Genomic DNA, 25,090 nt, shown 5'->3' on the forward strand with positions numbered 1-25,090 from the left:
GATATTAAGAAAAACAAACACTTGTCTGGTTTTCTTAATATCACAGAATTGGAGAATCTAGTCCAGGGGTGGGGAACCTGTGGCCTCACAGATTCCCCACCCCTCCTCTAGTCAGATTTACACCAGATGAAAGGAATTCCTACTTTTGCATACCCACCAACCGCCTTTTGAGACAGACAGCCCATTCCACTTTGGAACAGTTCTCATTGTTAGGAGGTTTTTCCTAATATTGAGCCTATATTTGCTTCTTTGCAGCTTTCTGCCATTGCTGCTGGTTCTTTGGCACTGAGGCCAAATGGAATAAGTCTCTAGCCTTTCCTCTACATGATAGCCCTCCAGAGCCTTGTAGATAGCTCTGCTGTGATTCTGGGGTCCTTTCATCTCCAGGCTAAACATCCCCATTTTCTTCAGCTACTCCTCATCCGATGGGAACTCCAGGCCCTTCGTTAGCCTGGCTGCCCTCCTCTGACCATTCTTCAGCTCATCAATGTTCTCTTCAGCTATGGTGCCCAGAAAAGAACACAGTGGTGGAGAGAAGGTCTGACAAGGACAGAGTACATTCAAGGCTATCATTTCCTTCTTCCTAGAAGGCTGTGCACAGCCCTTCTTAATACAGCCCAAAGCTCATTCGCTCTTTTGGCTTCTGACTCCTAACAGGGTTCCAGCCCACTAAAATTCCCTGATCTCTTTCAGAAGAGCTGCTGACTAACCATCCCTCCCCCATCCTGTGCTTGTGAAGTTGAGTGTTTGGGCCCAAGTATAGGACTTGACATATATTCCTTGACATGAATTTTATCTTGTTAGATTCAAACCAATTGTTTGGCATATGAAGATCCTCTTGGATCCTTGTTCTTAATTGAAGACATGCACAGAAGCTTTCCAGAAGAATGCTGCTGTGAACAGCTTTTAAGGTTCTGATTACACAGTATAGTGAACACTCTTCCATACAAATCAAAGCAAAACTTTCACAGAAAATCAAGGTACAGCATTCACAATATTACAACTTATATTCATAACAGCTTATCATTAAAATGGCCACATAGTTTTCGCCAAAGTGGTCACAATATTTAGAACAAAGAACAATCATCTCAAAGTACAATAGTCAAAGTCTTCCACTCATGGGGCAAAGTCTTGATTAACTCAATCAGTCATATATTCAGCAATCAATTACTAAGTATCATACACAATCCCTCCACCCCTAGGTCACCAGTAAACTACAATTTCATCTTTACTCAGTACCCAAGGAAAGGTCTTTTCATCTTGACTTGGGGCCTGTTCTCCCATTCCCTGGATCCCCTTCCATGGTCCCAGATTCTACCTGGATTCACCAGACTGTCACCTGGGTTCAATGGCAGACGGTTCCCAGTTCCTTGTCCAGCTCTCTGAGTAGGTCCTGCTCCACACTGAAGTTCACAGGGTTTGGTTTGTATCAGATCCTTCAAAATTTCTGCTCCAGGGAATTCAAGGCTCAACCAAGCCACAAACAAACAAAGTCTCAGCATCCCTGTCATGCTTCTCCCGGACTCCTCTGTCACCTGGGTTCTTCTTCAAATTCTCAGGAAATTCTGGCTCAGTTCTCCATTCTCTCTTCTGTAGCTGCTCTGCCACCAGATGCTGGTTCTAAGAAATTCTGACTGTGCCTCTCTGGGGCTTTTCCTTATATACACACAGCATTAGCTTCCTGTTTCAGCCAACCCCTTCCTGTACAGGAGACAGGAGTTCATACCTTCTGTCTCCCCAACAGAGGCTTGATCAATTACTAAGTGCTAACTAAGTACCTGCTACCTAGGCCAACATAAAGGGATCTTCAGATTCAAATTGCCTTACCATCACATTCTGCCCCTCCCTCTGCACATCTGGTCAGTTCACCATCTTTGTCTTTATCCAAATCATTAATTAAAATGTAAAGCACAGAGCCCTGCAGCACTCTACTGGAGACCTCTGGCTGCCTTGACATTGAACTCTTAATATAATTTAGTAAACTTGTCTCCAGAACGAAAGAGAGTTAATCTGGAATGACTTGTTGTTTTGAAAATTTTATTTGTTTATTTATAAGCAATTATCTCTCTCTTCTGTTGTTCCCACTACCTATCCAGCTGACCAGTAAAACTAAATTCACATAATCAAATAGAGCCAGTGCTCAAGTTGACCACATCCAAAAATATTTGTCTCATTCTGGATTTCAAGCTTGCCTTGTGGCCAGAAGTGGGTGGGGGGCAAGGAAGGACTCTCAAGGCCCCTGGATTTGTGGTTTATAATTTCATTCTTGAGTTCTAAAGTCTTTCCAAGCTGTCACCGCAGTTGTGGTCCTTTCTTCAGTGGGATTCCATTCACAGAAGTCTTCTCGGCTTCCTCTGAAAGTGCTCAAGATTTGTTTGGGTGAAACTTTTCCAGTTTCATATAAATCCCCATTGCTGTGACCTCTTCTGAGGGAGGCACTGACCTCTTGTGCATCACTGCTCCTCTTTCCAAGTGTTCTCCAACCCTCTCTTTAATGACCTGGTCTAGACTTTTCTCAGCATTGAAGTTGAGCTCACTTTCCCATAATTGGCAGCTTTGGTTCACTTTCCTTCTTTGAAAAGCAGGATAACAGTTGCCCTTCTCCCAGTCTTCTGGTGCCTCTCTTATTTTTCACGATTTTTTTATTAACAGTGGTTCAGCCTTCACAGCTGCCAGATCTTTCAGAGTCCAAGAATGTAGTTGATTGGGGGCAGGGGACTGGAACTCACCAAGGACAGATGGTGCTCCTTGAGTATCTCCTTACCAATCAAGTCCCTGTTATTCACTTTTGTCTCATCCCTTCCAAAGTAAAGGGCATTCTCCTTCACAGAGACACAGAAACAAGTAAGGTCTGAGTAGCCCTGTCTTCTCTTTGCCATCACTTATCGTTGGCTCATCTACCCCAAGAAAAGATCCTACATCTTCCTTAGTCCTCCAAAGATGGGTCTATTGAGGAAGGATGTATTTTTATGTTTATTTATTTTTTATTTATTTTTTGCTTTTTTGAAGGGCAGTTGGGGTTAAGTGACTTGCCCAAGGTCACATAGCTAGTAAGTATGACAAGTGCTGAGGCTGGATTTGAACTCAGGTCCTTCTGACTCCAGGGCCAGTGCTCTATGCACTGCACCACCTAGCCACTCCAAGGATGTATTTTTAAAAGAAATGTTTGGGGTTTTTAGTCAGTTTTATGGTTATCTTTTATTATTATGTCAATTAGATTGTCAAAGTATTATCCTCTATACAAAGAGAGAAAAAGGTTTAGTGTATAACAAATATATCCAAAAAGTCTCACATTATGTGTATTGTTCCACACCCATAGTCTCCCCCTTCTCCACAAAGAAGCTGAAAGGGGTGCCTTCTTATATTCCATTATTGGGACCAAGCTTGGTCACTATCCTTTGACAGCATCCAGTTTCAATTATTATTTTGTGGGGGGTTTTTCCCCATTTACATTGTTGTCATGATTGTGTGTTTGTTGTTTTCCTGGTTCTGCTGCCTTCAGTTTGTATCAGTTATATAAGGCTTCCCATGATTCTCTAAATTCATATTGATGCAGAAAATGAAATATGGGATGACAGAAAGCAACCATGGGTTCCAGGAGGTTTGGGAATAAATCAGTGTTTTACTAATCAAAACTATGACCCCGCATATTTGAAAAATCATAATACTGTGGTATTCCAGAGAGGATTAGGCCAGAGTTTGAATTTTTGCTCTGCTGTTTATTGCCTGTATAACTTTTGGCAGGTCAGTCAACCTTACTGGGCCTCAGTTTTCTTATCTGCAAAATGAGAAAATTCAACTAGATAACCTCCAAAGTAGGCGTTCTTAACCTGGGGCCCATGAATTTTTTGAAGAAATATTTTAATAACTGTATTTTGATAGAATTGATTTCCTTTGCAATACAGCATATTTTATTTTATTTTACACATTTAAAAACATCATTCTGAGAAGGGGTCTAGAGGCTTCACCAGATTGTCAGTTGGGTGGCACAGTAGAGAGAGTACTGGGTTTGGAATCAGAAAAACCTGGATTCACATCCCACCTTTGGTAATCTGGAGACAATTCCCAGCTGGCTGGCAGCGCCCTCCTTCACAGGGGTTTGGCAAGGTTCAGATAAGATCTCACATGTCAAAAGGAAAACATTAGAGAAATGTCAGCTCTTTACTCCAAGGTTCTAAAGACATGCCCCATGTTTTATGTGCTGTGGCCATTTCAGCCAATTTCAAGGTAAGGAATGACCTCATTCATCCTGCTCACTCCTAACCCCCCATGCTTAGAGATAAGGCAGGAGAGCAATCCACAGCCTATTGGTTAAATGGAGCTCTATTTCCCTTTGAGAATTTGACAGCTTATACCATACAAAGAAAGACTTTCAGAGCAGCTTCTACTCTTGAGGTTTTCACAGTTTTGGGATCCTGAAAATTCTAGGTTGTTTGGGTGGTTTTTAAAAATAAGGTTTTAGAAATATCTTTTGTTTACTAATTTATTGATTTGTTTATTTATTTATTGCCAAATATGTCTTATAAGATTTTATCCAGTCAATCTGGGTATTCCAAGGCCTTTCTTTAAGAGATGTTGGGGAAAAAAATCTTTGTTACATGGAATGGCGGCCTGAGGCAGGGCATGAGGTGGGGGTGGGGGTGGAGATTTAGTCAATGCAAAAACAAAAGGTACCAATTAACATTTATTTTTTAAAAAGAGACTTTTGCTAATGGCCCTCCAAATCCCTTATATTTAATTCTCTGTGCCCATATTGCATCTTGCTAGTAAAATGTAAGTTTACTAAGGACAGAGACAGCCTCATTTTTGTTTCCTGATACATGATGGGTGTTTGATAGAAGTTTGACCAACTGAATCGACTGGTCACCAAGACCTAGCCACTGTGGTCAGAGACCAGGCCTTGTGTAGCCCTCCCGCCAGCCAGACCTGGCTGAGGCTGAGGCCTTCCTTGGGAGAGTCAGTGGAGGAACTTCAGACCAATCCAACAAAGCCTAGCCTGCCTTGTGGCTCATTCCTAGAAAGGGATGTTACAGGGAATGTCTCAAGGGGGACAGTGGGAGTGGGAGGAGAGCAGGTCAGCAAAAATGGCGACTTCCCTGCTGTCCTCAGGAAAAGCAAAGGACCAGAACCGGAAACCCTGGCACCTTTCCCAAGCACTGGGATAGGAAGCACTGCCTTTTCATTGACTCTGCCACGTTAGAGGCTCACAAAGAACAAGGCTTGGGTCTTTGGGAGCGGCTCCAGAGTCACCTTTGTCTTCTGGCTCTAGTGTGGGCCAAGGGCAGAGCCGCAGCTTCAGGAGCTGGGAGAAGAATTAGTGTCGGGAGGTATCAGTGAGACCCGCCCATTCCATCCTGGTGAGGAAGCACTGGGCAGAGGAGTACAGGTTCTTAAATCTGACCCAGTCATGGAGTCCAGCCCTCTGCATTTTACAGATGAGCTAACAGGCCCAGAATGAGGCAGTGACTCCAATCAGTTATTAGCATTTGTGTCAAGGCCCGTGTGTTTTGGGGGCTGTCCCCTGCATGTAGCAGGGCTGGGTCTGTAAGGCTCAGGGGGGCAGAATAGACATCTCCAGCCAATTCCTCCCCAGTGTTTTTCCAAGGGAGGCTTCACTTCCTGCCAGGAGCAGAAGCAAAGGACTGGGACCAGACGACTGGCCACTCTGCTCTCCTCTCAGTGCTTGGGAAAGGTGTCAGCGTTTCCGGTTCTGGTCCTTTGCTTTTCCTGAGGCCAGCAGGGAAATCACCAACTAGAATTATGTCTTTCTACTCCCTTGAATATCATTTGTCCGGGGAATAAGTTTTTCAGGTTCAAGCTTTGTGACAGTGGTCACTGTTCATTATTGGGGAGGAGTAGGACCCCAAGCTTTCCCCCCCAAGACTTGAACCCTTTCCCACCAAATACCAGTTCTGTAATGAACCATACATAGCACTTAGCCAAGGAATCCATTAATCCAAATCAGTAGCAAAACAGAAGTCAGAGAAAGTGTACTATGCGGAGAAGGGCCAGACAATCCAGAGAGAAGGAGCTTTTCCACTGGGACCAAGATTACTCAGCTCAACCAAGAGATGGAGTCCCTGAGCTCTGCCAAAGGGAAGTTCCCATAAGCCTTTTGTGTTGCAAGCTGGGGGTAGAGGCATGATGGAGCTTGCTCCCTCCTGTCATGGTGGTGTCTTCCCAGCAACCTGAAGGGAGGTTGGCATCTTCCATCTTCTGTCCAGGAGCCAGGAGCGCCTCAAGTCTGAACAGACTCTGCCACTGGAAGCCAGTTTGGAGAAGCCTTCAAGCCTCAAGAGAACTCAAGGGCTTTTAGTGTCCTCCATTCTTCCCACACAGGATGGACATTCGTCACACAGGACAGGCATTCATCTCCACCAGTTAGGAGGAAATCTCACACCAATGAACTTTGGGACTCGGGTTACATTTTTTTAAATTTTATGAAGCTTTAAGGAGAGTTTTTTAGACCAGCATGGTGACACCATGTCTTCTTTCCTCCATTCTTTCTTTTATTTTTTTCTTTCTTTCTTTTCCTTCCTTCTTCCCTCCCTCTTTCTTTTTCTTTCTTTCTTTCTTTCTTTCTTTCTTTCTTTCTTTCTTTCTCCTCCCTCCCTCTTTCTTTCCTCCCTTCCTTTTTCTTTCATCCCTCCTTTTCTTTCCTCCCTCCTTCCTTTCCTTCTTCTATCCCTCCTTTTTACCTTCTTGACCTCCCTTCTTCCCTTTTCTATTTCCTTCCTTCCCTCCTTCCTTTCTCCCACCCTCCCTCCTTCCTGTTTCCTTTCTTCCCTCCTTCTCTCCTTTCCCCCTTTCTTCCTCCCTATCATCCAGGCTGGAGATGCTTCAACCAGTTCTAATTCTGACCAGCCCAGGAACTTTGGTCTGCTCCCCCCCTGCCCTTTAGGCAGCCTGATGGTATCCCCTCACCAATGCCAACACACAATAAGCTTCAGCCCTCCTGTAACTCAGAACCCCCAAGTTCAGGTGATCCCTTCCCCAACTCAGAAGCAGAGAGTGCCCGAGCATGCCATTCTGGCCAACACCATAGGCTTGGGCAGCTAAGTAGCAGACATCTTCCAAAAGCGCCTGCACTGTTATTTCTTGCTAAATATCTACAATGTTACTGGGCAGGACGTCACTGATACCTCATAGAGGTAAGCTCACAGACCCCCTGTGGTGCAAACAGGCTTGGGCACAATGTTTCAACTTCCAGAACAAATCCCTGAGGTTTTTCTTGAATGGCTCTTTTCTTCTCTTTAGCGTGCGCCCCCTGCTGGAGAGTTGGGGGCTCTCTCTGTGCCCCTCAGTGATGGTTGTTAGAATGATCAGACGTAGATGAAGTGTCTAGGAAAGTGTGTGTGTATGTGTGTGTGAAGGTTCTGGGCTGCTACCTAACACCAGTTTGTGTTAAAGCACTAGATGTGGTGTACTGTATAACTTTTGGGATGGGGCAGAGATGTGCTGGTAAATATTTAACATCTGGAAGGAATGACATACTATTAGGTTAATCTGAATTATTACCGTTTTCTCCATCATTGTCTTAAGTCTAGGCAATGAACAAATCAAGCCCTCATTCTTAGCCTTTCTGAGGTATAAATGCCCGCACTGAAAACTGAACAATCCACCCAGTTTGACCTGGCTCCACTCTGCCCCTGAGCAGAGCCTGAGATAATACTAGTCCATGGGAGGGACCTCTCAGTCAATGAACGAGCATTTATCAAGCCCCTCCTGTATGCCAGGCACTGGGTTATGTGGTTCAGAGACAGAAAAGATGTAATGGACCTTGTCATCAAGGAAATGACATTCTGGTGTGAGGGCAAACAACAAGTATATATATGAGTAGATGCAAAATATATACGCAGTGAGTACGAAGTAATTTGGAGGCAGGAGGGCCTAGCAGCTGCAGAGATCAGGGAGGGCCTCATGGAGGAAGTAGCTCTTTAGGTGAGCTTTTAAGGGAGAGAGGACTTGGGAGAGGGAGAGCAGTGCAGGAGGGCACTGTGGCTTCTGAAGCTGGCCAGGCACATGCCCCACTGCCCTTGAGGGCATGGCACAGTGCCCACAGTGGCACTGGTCACAGGATGCCCTCCCCTTCCAAATCCCTTGACTCCCACCCATAACCCAGTGCTTGAAAATTGTATTGTTTCAGGATGAACGAATGAATGAAAGAGTAAATATTGGCAGTGGTGGCTGATGGTCAGGGAACTGCAGGTGGCACCTGGTATTACTGTTCTTTGGGGCCCAAGGCAGACACCAGACCCTCCTCTCTTACATCTATTCCTCTGTCTCCATCAGACCCATTAGTTCCTGCTGTGTCCCCAAGGTTCCCTTTAGCCACAGGCTCAGACAGCATTGTTAGGCCTGGCCCCAGGATCCTTCCTTCCTTTCCCTTTTTATCTCTGCCTAGCATAATGTCTGATATAAATCAATAAACATGTATTAAGCACCTACTATGTGCCAGGCAATTTGTTGGAGATACAATGACAAAAATTAAACTTTCCTTGCCCTAAAACACCTTATATTTTATTGGGGCAGGGGGAGAGGAAGAACAGCATGTATATACATAAGGAAATTCAAAGTAATGGGGAGACACCCATCAAAAATGAAGGGCAGAGGGAAGGGTGGCGTACGGATAAGGAAGGTTTGGAGCTGACAGTGGATGGGGAATGAAGGCCAGGGAAGGCAGCCTCTAACCCAGAATCACAGGGATTTGGAGAGAAGTCACAGTCCAGCAGATTGCCACAAACCTGGCAGTAACAAAAGCAAAGTAGGGGCGGCTAGGTGGCGCAGTGAATAGAGCACTGGCCCTGGAGTCAGGAGGACCTGAGTTCAAATCCGGCCTCAGACACTTAACACAAAAACTAGCCGTGTGACCTTGGGCAAGTCAGTTAACCCCAATTGCCCTCCAAAAAGCAAAAAGAAAAAAAGCAATGTTGATTGTTGATCAGTTCCTGAGGAAGAGGTAGAAAATGGGAGAAAAGGGTCAGGGCAGGTGTCCAGTCTCTGGGCCTTCCCAAAGGTAAAGGCAGGGATGATCAGTGGAGTCCCAGTACCAAGCTGCTTAGAGAGGAGTGAGGCATGATGGAGGTGCTCCCCTTCAGCTAGGGTGCCTCTGCCTAGGGACTCAGCTACCTGAGGTGGGGGAAGGTGCTTAGGTGGGTCTTTTCTCCTGGACTGGTGGCCTGTGTGGAAGAGGAGGGAGGGCAGGGCAGCTGTCCTGACCCTGGCTTGCCTGCTAGTCAAACTGAGGGTCAGTGGTATGCTAGGGTCAGTGAGGTGAGTCCTCATCCTCCTCCAGGGTACCAGCAGTCTTTCCTACTTTGCTTCATAGAATGACAGACCAGGAGTTACAAAGGACCTGTGTTAGACAGCATGTACTTCAGCCCCTGTTTTCTAAAGCTGAGGAAACTGAGGGCCAGATTAAGTGATTTGGTGGTCACAGAAATGAGAACAGGGGTTAAACCTTGAGAATTGAACTCTTCCTCCAAATTTAGTGTTCTCTCTAGCATTGGTATGACCAGGCCCCGTCCTTTCCTGCTGCTTGATGCTCAGGTAGATTCCAGGCCTGGCTAGACTGCAGGCTGGCCAAGGATCCATGGACTCAGCTGACTGCCCCCTTCCCTACTGGAAGGAAGTCCAGGGCAAGTTCATCTCTTCTCCACCCCTCCAGATTCCCCTCCAAGAGAGTCAGCTCTTAACTCCACCTTAAGCATAGAATGTCATAGTTGGAAGGGACCTCAGCGGCCGTCTGGCCCAAACCATACCTGACAAAGAATCCCCACTTCAAAATTCCCAACTGATCTTTCCTTGTTGTTTGTTCAGGCAGTTACAACTCTTGATGACCCTGTATGGGCACATACATGGGCAAAGATACTGGAGTGGTTTGTCATTTCCTTCTCCAGCTCATTTTACAGATGGGGAAACTGAGGCAAACAGGGTTAAGTGACTTGTCCAGGGTCACACAACCAGTAAGTGTTTGAGCCACCTTTGAACTCAGGTCTTCCTGACTTCAGGCCCTGGACTCTGTGCACTATGGCGCCACCTAGCTGCCCTTTCTGTCTTTGCTAGCCACCTCCAATGAGGAGGAATTTGCTATGTCCTTTAGAGACCCGCCCCAATTACCACTAGCTCTAATTGTGAGGACTTTTTTTCTTTACATCCTGACTGGATGCCAGAAACCCTCACAGAAGGGGCATTGTGGGGAGCCCTTTCCTACAACCTCCCTGACAATGTCCCATACCCTTCTCCAGCTGGTTGCTGACCCTGCCCACCCCCATTCTCATGAGAGGTAACCCAAAGCCTGTACCCCACTACAACCTTTGGTCCTACTACCCCCTTCACAACAGTTTGTGGGCCAGGCCCTTTGGGTCAAGCATGGCCACTCACACCACTTAGATGAGCAAGGAGCCACCAACTGTGGTCCTTCCAGTAAGACAGAGGACCACTGGACCTTGTTCTCTACCCTGTCCTCCATGCCCTGGGCATGGCCACCCACCCTGCCGCTGAATCCTCCTACATGGGCTGTTTCTCCCAGGTAGAATGGGAGCTTCACTTAATAAATACTTTTTTCATTCATTCATCAAGCCAAATGCCCTTTCTCTTTCCCCAAATCCCAGCCAGTAGGTTAGGGCTGGCTTGAACAGGTAGGCCCTGTTTCTGCCAGCACCTTCCTTTCATCTTCAGACCTCAGCTGGGGCTTCACTCAGGCTCTGTGAAGGGGGCTGGAAGCGGAGAAAAAGAGGATGTGCCATTCCAGAGGAGGAGAGAAGAGGGCCAGGGAGAAGACGTGAGGAAGAGAGGGAAGGGACAGCAGATGGCCCCACTACTCTCCCACAGTTTGTGATGCACAGCATGCCTCCCTGCCCATTTCTGCTGGTGTCTTGTCTACGGTAGAATAGAGCTGCCCAGAAAGATGACGGCCCTGGGGATGGAGATGCTACTCGCAAATACGCCTTGTCTAGTGGATGCCTTCTGGGATAGAAAGCTCTGAACACAGGCTGAGATGAGTCAGAAAGGGAAAGAGCAGGGCTGGGGAGTGAGCCCCAAGGTGAGAGAACATCCTTAGGGTGGGGATTTGGAAAGGAATGAAGGAGAAGAGGAGAAGGCAGCAAGCTGATCTAAACTGCAGAGACTGAGGAGGAGGAGGAGGAGGGGCCAGCGCAGTCTAAGGTATTCTGGGCCAGGAACCTGGCAATGTGATTTGCATTCCTCCTAGGCTTTTGTGACCCTTTAGTCTCCTGCTTCTCCTACCTGGCTGACTTCTCCTTAGTTTCCTTGGCTGAATCTGTCCCCCACACTGGAAAAGGGTTCCTCTTCTTCCAATGCCCCCCCCCCCCCCCAGCAAGGTCTGTCTGTCCTGGATTCTCTTCTCTCTACACTCCTTCTCTGGATGATCTCTCATGAGGTCTCATAATGGCTTTGATTATCTTCTCTATGCTGATGACACCCAAATCCACATAGAATGCTGTATTTTCTGTCCTCCATCTCTCCACCCCCCATCCCCAGCTATTCAGGATATTTCAACCCTATAGGAATTTTAATCTCTTGTAATGGAAAGAGTACCAGATTTGGAGTCAGAGGACCTGTATTCAAATCCTGGATTCCACTTCCTTACTTGACCTGCCTACCCATTACTACCTTTTCCTGTCCTCCCACACTGGCCTGCTTTCTGTTTCTGTATCATCTTCATGCCTTTGCCTTGGCTGTCCTGAATGCCTGGAATGCTTTGCCTCCTCATCTCTGTCCTGGCTTCCTTGGTTTCCTTTCAGGCTCAGATCTAACCACACCTTTTGCAGGAGGACTTTGCTGGTCCCTCCAGCACCTTGCCCTGAGACTATCTTCCACATCCGTGTGGCCATTTACATCTATGTTGTTCCCCCCTCTCCCCAGTTGGAAGGGAAGCTCCTTGAGGGCAGGGATTATTTTCTTTTCCCTGGCATATAGTTACTGCTTAATAAATCCTGGTTGATTGACTATGTGACTCTTGGCAGTTAATTCCTCTGGACCTCAGTTTCCTTATCTGAAAGGTCCCTTCCAGCTCTGCATCTCCGATCCTATGATCAGTGTCTGTGTTATCTTCCTTCAGCAGAATGTAAATTTTTTGAGGTCAGGGACTTTTTTTTCCTTGTTTGTCTTTGCAACCCTAATTCCTTAGCACATGACAGTTATTTAATGTTCATTGAGTTTCATTTCATTTTAATTTCTGTATGCTTTGTCTACATTGAGTCAGTCCTTCCCCTCCCTCTAGCCCACCCTGGACACAGCTACCAGGATGAGCTTCCTAAAGTGCAATTTGGGCCGCATCATTTAACTTTAGGACCCTTAGCTGGCTCTGGCTCCCTATTGCCTCTGAGCTAAAATGCAGACTCCTCAGGCTGGCTGCACCCTGTTTTATAGACTTCTTTCGCAGCACTCTTTGTGCTAGTGATGAGCCCTAGCCCATGTGGTGTTTCCCAAACCTGGCGTTCCCCCTCTTGTCTTTTCCAAGGCTATCCCCTCATGCCTACAAGGGCCTCCTTCCTCATCTCTACCTCCCAGCATCCTTCCTTCCAAGTTCAGTTCATGTACTGCCTCCTATGGGAAGCTTTTCCTGGTTTCTCCCCAGGTATTAGTACTCTCTCTTCCTCCCCCTCAAATTATCATCTACTTGTGTGCATATCCTTGACCTTTTGTGCATTTTGGATCTCTTAGCAAAACGGAGGTTGCTTTTTCCTTTGGTCTTCATATCTCCAGTGCTAGGTACTGGAGCCTTGCATGCAGTAGGTGCTTAATAAATGCTATTGGCCTGTATTATACACTCTCTCCCCCAGTGGAGAAAATAGAGTTTGGCACCTAATAAAGGTCTGTTGAGTTTAAGGGCCTTTGAAGTTATAAAATGTCAGGGAGGGACCCCCTTGGTCACTTAAACCAGTATCTGTTTGAAGCTTGAACTCCCACTGCATTCTCTGGAATCAGGTTCTGCTTAAACACCTCAGGAACCCTAATGTCTGTGACTCTCTGTCTCTAAGGGCTGGACAGAGTGCCCTGGAATAGAGCAACTTCTAGCAAGGTCTGTGCCTACTTTGTGGTTATGCAGAAGTGCCAGCAGCACATAGTAGGGCCTTCATTCATGCATGCTTGTCTGAGGTCACACATCGTGTTCCATTCTGAGCCCGGAATCCCGGCTGTCCATTTGAGAGCCTAGAGACCCAGACAGCGATTCTAGTGGGGAGGAACAAACAAAGGTCTGGGAATTCAGAGGTTCTCTGGGCCTTTTCCACTGCAGCAGCCACAGCTGCCTTATCCTTCCTAGGCTGTGTCTCTGGCACTGATCCATGGCAGGAAAGGAAAACCCCAGAAGGGACAGAGTTGCTCCCTGCTGTTCCCAGGCCAGGGAAAGGGGGGGCCACTTGGAAATAGACTGCTGAGCAGAGGGCTGTACAGGGGGATAGGGAGGAGAAGCAGCCTTAGAATGGGCACTCTCTGGCCAGCCTCCCTCCTGTCTAGAGAAGGGAGAGGAGGTGGGAGGGCCTGGGGCTCCTGGGTTGGCAGGAGCAGGTCTGGGAACCGGATGTCCTCTGCCTGGTGAAAAAGGAAACAGACCAACTGGGGCTCCAGGGAGTTGAGAGCAGACCTCCATGAGGGCTGGGGGGGTGGAGGGTGGGGGCAGAGAATCTGACTGGTCAGAGTGGCTGCAGGGCGGGGAGGTGGGGGGGGGGCATGTTACTGTTGTTCTTCCTCCCCTTCCCTTTGACAAAATCAAGCTGGGTTTAAGTTTTGAGCTTTCTCCCGAGCTCTGGAGGGGACACATCTGTCTTCCACTGGGCTGAGACCTGAATCAAACAATGGCTGACCCCTGGAAAGGATAAACATGCTCTCCCCCTTCTGAGGACCCCAAAGAGATAAGGGGGGAGGGCAGCTTCCTTCTTTCTGGAGTGGAAGGATGGAGAGACAGAGACCTTTCTGATCCAAGGAAGCAGGAGTCTGCCCCTCCCACCCCCAGCTGCATTTAACAATTGATTCAGAGAGGAAGGGGGAGTCTGAATCCAGAGCAGCAGCCTTGAACTGGCCAGAGATTTAGTGGAAAGAGTCCTGGATTTGGATTTAGAGGATCTGGGTTCAAATCTCACCCCTCTGGGACTTCCTGAGGGACCTTGGGCAAGTCCTTAACCTCTCTGGGCCTCAGTTTCTACATATGTAAAATCAGAGGGTTAGACTAAACAGCCTCAAAGGTCCCTTCCTCTTCTAAATCTGAGATCCTATGAATAGGAGACAAGAAGAGACTTAAGTTTGGATGGAGACTAGATTTTGCCACCACCTTGTTGTTTGACCTTGGAGAGGTCACTTTTCCTTTGCTGGGCTTCAGTTTGACTAATCTGTGCAATTAAGCAAGCATTTATTAAGTTATAGCTATGGTCAAGGCACTGGACCAGGCATTGGGGAGAAAAAAGATAAAACAGTTCCTGTTTTTGGGTAGGAGGCAACATTTAAACAGATAAACAAAAAAATGGGATTTTTGTTTCAGGAAGCCAGAAGTGCATTAGCAGTATCTGCACAGGATATATAGAAATGTGTGTATGCAATTCTGATGTATCTAATCTAAAGGTTGTCTGTACAACTGCAAATGAGGGGACTGGATGTCCAAGGGACTTTGCAGCTTGGAATCACTGAGCCTACTAAACTAGATAACTGAGGAGATAAATCACAGGACTTGGGAGTTCAAATACAGCTTCAGACACTTGGTAGCTGTGTGATCCTGAACAAGTCACTTCACCTCTGTCTACCTGAGTTTCCCCATCTGTAAAATGGGACTAAAAGCACCTACTTCCCAGGCTTGTCAGGATCAAATGAGATAAACCTTAAAATGTTACATCAATACTAGCTATTATTTTCTTCATCACCATCATGATGTCATCAGAGAGCCCTACCAGCTCAGGGGTATTAGGAAAGGCTTTGTGCAGGAAGAGGAGGGGAATAAGAGGGTAGCATATGGGGGGGAGACTCTGAGATCACTTCCCCCTTCCTGCCCTACCCTGCCATGATCCTGCAGGTCCCTTCCAGCTCCAAAGCCAATGACTGTAAGTCATTTTCACAAGATCATAGGCAGAACACTGGGAGAGGGCCCCCAAAATCACCCAGGCCAACGCTCCCATTTTACAATGAAGAAACCGAGGCGCACAGTGTGACTTGCCCAAGGGGCACTGGCCGACCTAAGGCTGAACTCCGAGGCCACTGCTCTTTCCATAGCCCTCCCAGGGCCTGTTTTCTCACCAAATGGAAAGAACCCCCTCCTCCCCCCTCACCCCCCCCCCCCCCCGCCTTCCCCTTGAGGAATAAAAACCATGAACCAGTAGCTTGTGGGAGATCCGGGGGCAACCGATCTCGAGGGGGCAGAGAACCCAGCCACGGCCCTGGGCGAGCCCAGCAGCATTGCCAGACTCGGAGCCCGCAGAGGTACTCGCGTGCCTACGTAGGAAACCTCTGGCCTCTCCTGGAGCACCTGGGGGCCAGGCCGACCCCGGAACCTGACCTCAGAAGATGCCCCGCCCCCTACACATCCCCTCGAGGAGGGTGACAACGAGAGGGGGCCGTGGCACCGTGCCCCGGCCGGGCGCCTCGGGGCGCAGCCTCTCCCAGGCTCCTCCTAGGACCCTCGGTTAACTCCGCCCCGCCGGTCCCTCTCGCCCGTCCCAGGGCGGGGCCGGTCCCCGGTGCATTGGTTCGCCGCCGTGTCAGTTTCCCGGGGGGTGGCACTGCCGGCCGGGAGGGGGCGGGACCCCCGAGGCACAGGACCCGGGAGTCCGGCGGGGCGAGGCCGGGCCGGGACTGCGAGCGGCGGCGGCGGCGGCCAAAGTTTGGCCGGAGCGGGGGCAGCGTGTTCCCCATCCCTCGGGGCGGCCGCCGGAGCCAGAGCAGCTCGGACATGCCGCGTGGGGGGCGCTGAGAGCCGGCCCGGCTGGGCGGGAGGCAGGGGGGCGCCCGGGGGCCATGGGCTCGGGCGGCTGCTCGCGGCGCCACAAGGGGCTGGTGCAGACGGGCTTCCTGCTGACCGCGGCGCTCGGCCTGCTCGGCGGGCTGCTGCTCTACGGCCACCTGGAACAGAAGGCACGGGCCGCCCAGGCGCTGGCCGCCACCTACCGCGGCCAGCAAGAGGCACTGTCGGCGCAGCTACAGGGTGAGCTGGGGGCGGGGGTGGGGGACCTGGGGACTGGGAGGGTGCTGGGGACTGCGGGGGGACCTGGGGACTGGGAGGGTGCTGGGGATTGCAGGGGGACCTGGGGACTGGGAGGGTGCTGGGGACTGCGGGGGGACCTGGGGACTGGAAGGAGGCTGGTGTACCTGGGAACTGGGATGGGACTGGGGGGCTACCTGGGGCCTGGGAACAGGGGCTTTGTGAGATTTAGGGACTAGGGGGATGGAATTAGGGGTAGGAATAGGGTTACTATGGAGGTCTAGATGGGACAGGGACCTGGGGACTGAGAGGAGTCAAACCTCTAGTGGGACCTTGAGGGGCACTGGGGTGCAGCCCAGGCTGCTGGGGGACTCTGGGGACTAAGAGGGGGTGTAGGCTGCTAGGGGGCCAGGGGATTGGGGGAATCAAATTAGGGTTAGGGTTACTAGGGAGATCTAGGCGGGCCAGGGACCTGGGGATTACAGAGAGAAGCAGCTAGAAGACTGGGAGGAAGTGAAGGGACTTAAGGGGTAGGGGCTATAAACAGTGCAAGCTAGAGGGCAGCTAGAAAACCAGGGCCGGGGGTAGCCACTGCGGGGCTGGGGGTTGCAGGGAGCCAGGCAGGAGGCTAGGAGGCAGAAGAGGGAGGAAAAGCTGCCCCAGGACTTGTAGGGGCTCATGAAGATGGGGGCTCTAGGGAGAAATTGAGGGACTTGGGGATTACAGCTGTGTGTGTGTATGTGTCTGTCTGACTGTCTGCCTTCCTGTGGCCTCCTGCACCGGTTGTTTTCTGAGTGGGATCTGGAACCCTCACCATTGTGTCAGGCAGGAGCTAGAGAGACATCTTGCCTGAGATCCCATGGCTGAATTTGGAGGGGAAGGACTGAACAGAGAATGGTTGTCCCAAGGAACTTTCCCTGCCTGGCTGGATGGCCTGGGGGAGGGATTTGCTAATCTCTGACTCAGCTGTGCCAACCCTGTTCCTAACACCCCCCCCCCCCCCAGGCTCTTCTTCCTGTCTCCTCTTGGGCCTTGGGCAGGCCTGTCTAAGAGTTAGTGTGTGTGAGGGGGAGAATGTAGGGAGGAGCCCATGGTTCTTAGCATCCCTCTCTCCCTTCTTTGGCCCTTGAGTTCTGTTACTGATTCTATAGAGGCAGAAACAGAGAGCCTGTTTGGGAGTTCAGACTAGAGGGCTATTGGGAGGGAGGGTCATTGCCAAGCCCATTGGTGTCTCTGTGCTTGGGCCCAGGGAGATCCTGTCATTCCTAGGGACAGAGAGAACCAGGAAGGGTGAGGAGGGAGAAGGGCCATGTGAGGGGCTCAGAGCCAATGGAACTAGTGCTGCTCTCCACCCTGGGCCTGTTGGGATTTGTAAACACCCTCCTGCTCACTTCCACCTTGAAAGACTCATCCCATAGAGGTCTTCTGGGTGGGGAGCCACAAGGAGTTTGCCCAAGAAGGGATCTGGATCCTTCAGAGGTAGAGATACTGAGGCTGGAAGTGGCCCAGTTGTTTGAAAGGGATTGCAAAGTGAGCCAGGCACTAGAGACCCAGAGAAGGCTTCCAGTGTCCCCACAGCCCTCCTGCCCTCCCCCACTTCCCCCAGCCAATTCTTCCTGTACCAGGTCATTAGCTTGGTCCTGGAAAGATTCATCTGAAAGAGCCTCTCTAACTGGCCCTATGCCCAGAGCAGTTACCTGGTCAGGGCTCCACCAGCCCTCCTTCCCCCAGCCCCAAACTGAGGCCCCTGAGTAGAGAAGGTCTCCAAGGACAAGCATCTTCAGAGTCTGTTCAACCTTCTGCTCCTCCTGAAGTCAGTAATTTGGGATCTCTGACCTTCAGTCAACCCTCCTCCAGTGTGCCCACGTCTGTGTCAGGCACTGAATGAAAAAATACATTCCCTGCCCTCAGAGCGCTTACACTCGATGGGGCTTCTTGTCTCCCCAACCAGAGTGCTGCCCATACAGTGAGAAGAGAGGGGCCACAAGGCTGACTGACAAACCAGGCAAAACTCAGCCGTCCTTCAGATAGGACCGTAAGTGTCTGCCCTCTTCTTCCCAACGGGCTGCCTTGGCTCCAGCTTCCTTTGTGAACAGCCAGCCTTGAAATAGCAGCTGGCATAGAGCACAATTTGAAACAAGGAGCACTGGAATGTTTTCAGCCACAGCAGCCTTGTTGGAATAAGTGCACTACTGCCCTGGGGACTACTTGGAAGGGCAGCACTCATCTGAGACGTGGTTTATTTAGTAAGCAATTGATCTCTATCACATTGCAATGATATTGGATGGGTGATCTGCATCCTAGTAGTCAAGAGGTGGATGAATGGAGGCAGGTAAAGTCATCCCACCCCCACCCTGAGGAAGCTAGACCTGCAGATGAGCCTTGAATGCTCCAATAGGCACCTGTCACTACACTGGGCAGTTGAGATATGAAGACCTTGGGCAAGTCCTTTCTCTTTTCTGGGCCTCAGTTTCCTTACCTGTAAGAAAGGCTGGAGACAGCATGCTGAAATGAAGAGACTTGAATTAGGAGTCAGAGTATCTGGTTTGAATGGACCCCTGGATCTGCCTCTTCCTCAGCTGGGTGACTTTGGACCTGAACCCTCCTGAGTCTCAGGTTCTTTACTTGAAATGAGGGATTTGGGCTAGGTTATCTTCTCAGTCCTATTGTCCCTTGTAGGGGAGCCAAGCCACCTTCACTCCTAATTCTGCTCTATCTCTAAAATCAGCCCAAGCCCCAGATGTGTGTGTATGTGTGTGTGTGTGTGTGTGTGCGCGTGTGTGAGTGATCCTTGGCCTTCTGTCACCAGCCCCTTTAGGCCTTTGTCCACTGGACATAAAGATGGAGTTTTTCCAAAGGACTTTTCCTAGGTCCCAGAGAGGGAGATAAAAGTCTGTCCTTCATAATGCCTTCCTTCTTTGTTAGCACAGGCTAGATCCCACCTAGCTGGCCCTCATAGCCAGACCTGGCTTGTCAGGACTTCCTGAATAGTTGTTTGGGGTCACTGAGTCCCACCCAGATCCCATCTTTGACTGCTCCTGTCCCTGTTCTCCATTCAGTCCTCCTGACTCTTTCCTTGTCAGGATTAGTGATCTGGGAGGAAGTTATGGGTTATTTGAGCAAGAAAGAGATGCTTGTATTCATTTGTGAGCATGAAAGTAACTGACATTTCTGTGATGCACAAGATTCACAGAGTGCTTTAAGGACATTATCTCATTTGATCCTTTACAACAAGCGTAGGGGTACACTAAAGGTATAATAATATTATCCCCATTTTACAGATGGGAAAATCGAGGTTCCAAGGGGAAGGGACTTGTCCAGGGTCACACAGTTGGAGTGGCAAGATTCCTGTAGTGAATAGAACTGAACTGGGAATCAGGAAAAATTGAGTTACCTCAGAAACTTACTATCTGTGTGACCTGTGGCAAATTACTCTGGGCCTTGGTTTCCTCCTTTGCAAAGTTAGAACATGTTAGCTTGTAGCTTAGATGTGTAGATCAAGTGAAGTAATATTTGTGAAGTGTTTTCCAAAACTTAAAGCAGGCTAGAAATACAAGTTATATTTCTATTATTAGCATTCTTTTTATGGTTATAATTGTCATTCCTCATTCCCAAATCCAGCCCTGTATCTATATAGTATCAGGTGTGTGTTTTGTAGGAGCATACTCATGTTTTCCCATGTATGTATGTATGTATGTATGTATGCATGTATTAGCAGGACACGGGGAGAGAGAAAGGGGCTGGTTACCTGATAGAGTTGGCCCTTGTTTCTGGGGCTCTGAGCATAGACCAGCAGAAAGGCTGGAGACTGGGACAGGAACCTCTCCACAAACTGTGTGTGTATGGGGGGGGGGGCAGAATTATCAGATTTCAAGGTGGGAGGCACTTTAGGGATCATAGAATCCAACAGTCTCATTTTATAGAGGAGAGGTTGGGAATTCCCCCAAGGTTCCCATGGCAGTCAGTAGCACAGTTGGGATTTGGACCCAGATTGCCTGACTCCAAAGCCCAGGTTCCTTCCTCTTCCCCGGGCCTTGCAAATGAGAATGTTTTTCTGCTCATGCCCTTGGAAGTCTGGAAAAAAGCAGGTGACCCGAGTAGGTTGATGAAGCCATCTGGGGTTCTTGGCTGGGGTTCACAGTCAGGGAGAGGCCTGGGCTCCCACAGACAGCTCTGTGTGAGGGGGCACAGCCTCCTTCTTGTCCTAGATTCTTTGAAGCCACTTACTCATGACGGACGCTGTGTCCTCCTGAAAAGGAGACTGTTTGGGAGGCCAGCTGCCCTGTCTGTCCTTCCTGGAGGGCCCCTAGCCCTGTATCCACCTCTCCCCAGCACCAATTGCAAGGCTTCCCTTGAAGAAGAGGGTTTAATTATCTTTTGGGAAGCCTTCCCTGTTGAACTTTCCCTTTGACCCAGGTTAGGGATGAGACCTCTCTTCATCCCTCACTCATGGGGTCTTCTGAGAAGGGAGGGAGTCCATGGCCAGGGTCCCAACCAGAACTGAGAGCTGGCAGGAGTCTCTGAGGTTTGTCTAGGGCAGCCGGTAAGGAAGTTGAGACCCAGAGGGCTACCCAGGCAGTAAGGGATTCAAACTCAGTAAGCTTTGCCTCCAAACACAGAACTCTTTCTTCCCACTCCCGAGAGCTGCCTCGGTGGCTAGAATTGTCTGTCCAGTCTTTCTTGGGGAGAAAATCCATGTCAGCCAGCCTGCTTGATCAGCCAACTTCAGTCCTGGCCAAGGCCTCATTTGCAGAGTTGTCTTGTTTCTCTGGTGCTTACCAGAGAGGCCCAGCTTCCAGGTCCTGCCCCTCAAAAGCTCAGTCATAACTTGGAGTCTCCCATCTGGGGTCCAAGACTGTATTCTGTCCTTGGAAATCAGGCAGCAGCATCAGAGCAGAGAGAGGGCAAGAGCTAAGGCTATCCCTACACTGTCTTTTCCTCCTTCAGCTGAAGGCCAGGAAACTTTGGCCTGGGGCCTACTCAGGGAGGTTGGAGCAGGGCGGGGCCTGGGTTTTTTCAGTGGGAGTTTGGGGAGTATTCTGTTTCTGCCTCCTCTCAGGACCCTAGGGAGTCCCTTGGCTGGGGACTGGGTAGGTAGAGGGCCAGTCCTGATGAGAAACAAGCTGTATTCTGTCTCTGTTGGGAGCCAGGGTCTGGAGAGAGGAGGGAGAATCTGGCCAATGAGCCTAGGAGGCAGTGCCGGGCCTGGGGGGGGCTGTAATTTTCCAGATTCAGAGGTTTCCAAGCAAGAACAGAAGCTTTTCAGGAGTTGGCAGTGTCTGTTTTCAGAATATGTTTGTGGCCTGTGACTTGGCATGGGGAGGGAAACGGGGGTGGGGGGGCAGGTAGGAAGGGAGGGAAGGGACAAAGAGAAGGAGGAGGGCTGTAAGTCTCTGGGATGTGTGTATGTTCTCTCCCCCAGAATGCTTAGCTCACTCCCAATCCCCTCCATACCCCTAACTCCCCCTGGAAAATTGTGAGCCAGGAAAATGTATAGCAGTGGGGTCTGATGGGTAACAGGAAGTCAGAGCAAGCCCTCAGTTTGTCCATTGAGGAGATGGACACATTTCTCTCCTTTCACTCATTCATCTTCACCTGGGCTATCTTCCCCCCAACCTTCTGGCCTTTTCCCCACAGTGGTGTATGAACATCGGTCCCGCCTGGAGCGGTCCCTACAAAAGGAACGGGGGGAGCACAAGAAGACCAAGGAAGGTAAGGTGCCTGTGGTGGCTCTGGGGACTCCAGACTGGGGTTCCCACCCCAGGGACTCTGAACATCCTGATTGGGGAGGGATGCCCTCCATCCCATAAAGAGTCAAGCCTGGCCTTACCTCCAGGCTCCTTGGGTCCCTGGCTAATATGATCATTGGATGGAATGGGATGGGATGGGCCTGTGTCCTCCATGGGTGACTTCTGGGCTCCTGACTCCTCCCAGACTGGAAGCTGTGAACCTAGGGAGGAATTCTGGTGACTCTGTCTGGTGTGATTCCTGAAACTAGAGAGTGGGCTAGGGTGGGAAGAGAGAGTCTTGGCAGTGGGATGGGGTGCATGCCAAGGCCCTCTCCTCTCCAGATTTCCTAGTGTACAAACTGGAGGCACAGGAAGTCCTCAACAAGGAAAAGGTCAGTGGGGCTGAGTGGGGGTGGGGGGGCATTCTGTACTCTAAGAATAGGAGGGACCCCCCCACTACTGAGCTGTAGCTGGTAAGTGGAGAATCTCTGGGGTCACATGCCTGCTATCAGAGCATAGCATAATAAGGATGTTTTGGCATCTTCTGGGGATATAAAGTGTGTCTGATGGCTTCACAGCCTGGGATTGATGGGGTTGGAAAGGAGGAATTAGTGAATTACAGTGTTTGAAAATAAACCCAGCTCTGTGGCTTTCATTATGATAATGGGCAGTTCTGTGGACTGGGAATCAGAATCCCTGCATCCTAATCTTGATTTTGCCTCTAATTTGCTGTGTGACCTTGAAAAATCACTTCTGCCCCCTTTGGGTTGGGGGCGGGGGGCAGAACTCTGCCATAGAATTAGGGGTGGAGAGGGTTTGGACTCAATGATCTTTAAGGTACTTGAAATCGTAATATTCTCTGTTCTGAGACCCACCAAACAGCCAGTTTGTGGGCCTTTGTGATTAGCATGATTATGGTTTATATGTGAATGGCAGTTCCCATAATTCTGGTCAGTGACCTCAGTTTAAGCAAGGTCCTGATGACCAACAGACTTGGCCAGGGCTGGGTCCTTCATTGTGACAAGTAGCCTGTGACTGGTCAGTTGTCTGTGGACCTTTAGCGAGCTGATGCTCCTTCCAGACACGAGCCCATGATCGACGCTATGGGCACTCTGGGCCGTTTTTGTGTCTTGGACTTCTCAGGAAGTCTGGTGAAGGCTATGGGCCCCTTCTCAGAATCAGGTTTTTACATCTTAAGATATATAGAATTACAAAGGAAACCAATTATATTGGCAATGAAGATAGGATTTTTTTTTTCCTATCCAAGTTCACAGACTCTCTGAAATCTGTCTACAGACCCCTTGGGTGTCTATGGACCCCCAAGTTAAAAGCCCCTGGTGTAGAGAGATGTGTTCGCACCTACTTACCACTGTGTTTAATGAAATGTCTGTTCTCTCTTCATGGACCTGGGGCCTGGGCTACAGCAAGACTCGATGAACCGCTATGGGGCCCTAAGCTCCCAGCACAGGATCCTCAAGGCAAGGAAAACAGGGGAGAAGGGAAGGGACTAGAGTAGGGACAGCTCCTTTCCCAGTCTCAGGATCACCCCCTTTCCCCACTGCTCTCTGGGACCCTGGCCTTGCTCCCTCCCCAGTGTCCTAAGCCAGGCCCAGGGCTTGGGGGCTGGGTGTTGGCCAGGGTGCTTGGACGCCTGGTTCTGATATGGCCCCTCATCGTGCTGGGCAGGGCTGTACTCTGGGAGGGGTCTTGTGTGGCAATGCAGGTGGCACCTGTCTGGGTCAGTGAGTTTCTCCACCAGGATGGCAGAGCCAAGGAGGTGGGCTGAAGGTGGGGGCTTGACTCAAGCCCCGGGGAAGGAGTAGGCCCTTGGTTGTGGGGAGGCTGCTGTGCTACATCGTCTCTCGGAATCTCTCTGGTGTTTGAGGACCCCGAAGGACTTGGCTCTGGGGGAGAAGAAAAGTCTGGGATGGGGGGAGGGGAGCTGGTGCTTAGCCTGACGTGGGGGCCTCCCTTCAATTCCCAGAACCAACATGAGGATGTGAAGAAGCAGCTACTGGACCTGCAGCTACAGCACAGCGGACTGAGGCTGGAGCATCGGAAGGCACTGGAGAGCCACGGGCAGCGCTATGCCCAGCTACAGCGTGAGAAGGACAGCCAGGTGGCCAGTCTGCAGGGTGAGGCCCAGAAAATCTGAGGGGCAGGCTGGGCCCCTGGCCCCGGGGAGCCCAGGCTGAGGGGCAGGCAGGGACCCTGGCCTCAGAGAGCCCAGGCTGAGGGGCAGGCAGGGCCCCTGGCCTCAGGGAGCCCCTGGCTGTGGCTTCGGGGGAGGTGGGGCCCCTCGCCTGAAGGGGAGGCAGGCCCTTCTCTTTATGGAACCCTTGAATGACGAGAAGGTGACACTGCCCAGCTTGCATAGAATACTTGGTCTGAAGGGAAGGGCCAGTCTCTTCCATGGGGGAGCTGCTGCTGCTCAGAGGGCAGAGATTGCCCTGTTTCCAGGGGACTGCTAATGTAACATGTCCTAGCCATGAGGGAGGATTGAAGGCAGGGGGAGAGGACACATCTATACAAGAAGCAGACCTTTGTCTCAAACCAGGCCTCCAGTGAGCCAGCATGAAGCCCTAGCCTTTGGAGAGCCCTGAGCCTGTGCTTAATCTCCTTTGGGCCTGACAGGTTGCCAGGAGGCAGCAGAGGGGCTCCCTTCCCTAGCCTCCTCAACTCTTGACTCTTCTACCCACAGACACGGTGTATAAACTTAGAGAGGAAAGCAAGCTCTTGAGGAAGGCTCACCAGGACATTCACACCCAGCTGCGGAATGCCCAGGTGAGAGGCGGCCAGCTGTGTCCACCATCCCAGCACAGTGGAGAGAGGCCCAGGCTGGGCGCCCAGACACCTGGATCAAGATTCTGCCTCTTCCCTGTCACCTTCTCCCTGTGGGATCCCTGGGCAAGTGATTGGACTTCTGTTGCCTTGGTTTCCTCAGCTGTGAAATGAGGGAGTTGGACTCGCTAGCCTCAAAGGCAGCTTGGAAACACAGTACATAGAGCCCTGGACCTGCAGTCAGGAAGATCTGACTTCAGATTTGGCCTAGTTGTGTGACCCTGGGCAAGTCACTTAACTTCTACATGCCCCAGCTGTAAAATGAGGATCATAACAGCCCCTCCCTCACAGACTTGTTGTGAAGATCAAAGGAGATATTTGTAAAGTCCTACACAGTAGGTTCTTAACTCATGCTTGTCCCATTCTCCCCTCC

At 50.1% G+C, this 25,090-nt stretch overlaps 1 protein-coding gene across 1 annotated transcript in view; it reads left to right on the top strand.

Moving 5' to 3' along the window:
- Positions 1–25,090, top strand: part of LOC138154592 (Golgi integral membrane protein 4-like) — a 49,921-nt gene that overhangs the window by 15,340 nt on the left and 9,491 nt on the right. The window contains exons 4-9 of the mRNA XM_069079559.1: positions 15,670–16,150; positions 21,785–21,859; positions 22,219–22,268; positions 23,301–23,354; positions 23,861–24,011; positions 24,578–24,660. Coding sequence (XP_068935660.1) covers positions 15,670–16,150; positions 21,785–21,859; positions 22,219–22,268; positions 23,301–23,354; positions 23,861–24,011; positions 24,578–24,660 — 894 coding nt within the window. The remainder of the gene's footprint in view (positions 1–15,669; positions 16,151–21,784; positions 21,860–22,218; positions 22,269–23,300; positions 23,355–23,860; positions 24,012–24,577; positions 24,661–25,090) is intronic.

The sequence above is a fragment of the Petaurus breviceps genome, unplaced genomic scaffold (genome assembly GCF_028583685.1).
Source record: "Petaurus breviceps papuanus isolate PSGF00001 unplaced genomic scaffold, PetGlider_PUasm1.0 91041, whole genome shotgun sequence".
NCBI lineage: Eukaryota > Metazoa > Chordata > Mammalia > Diprotodontia > Petauridae > Petaurus > Petaurus breviceps.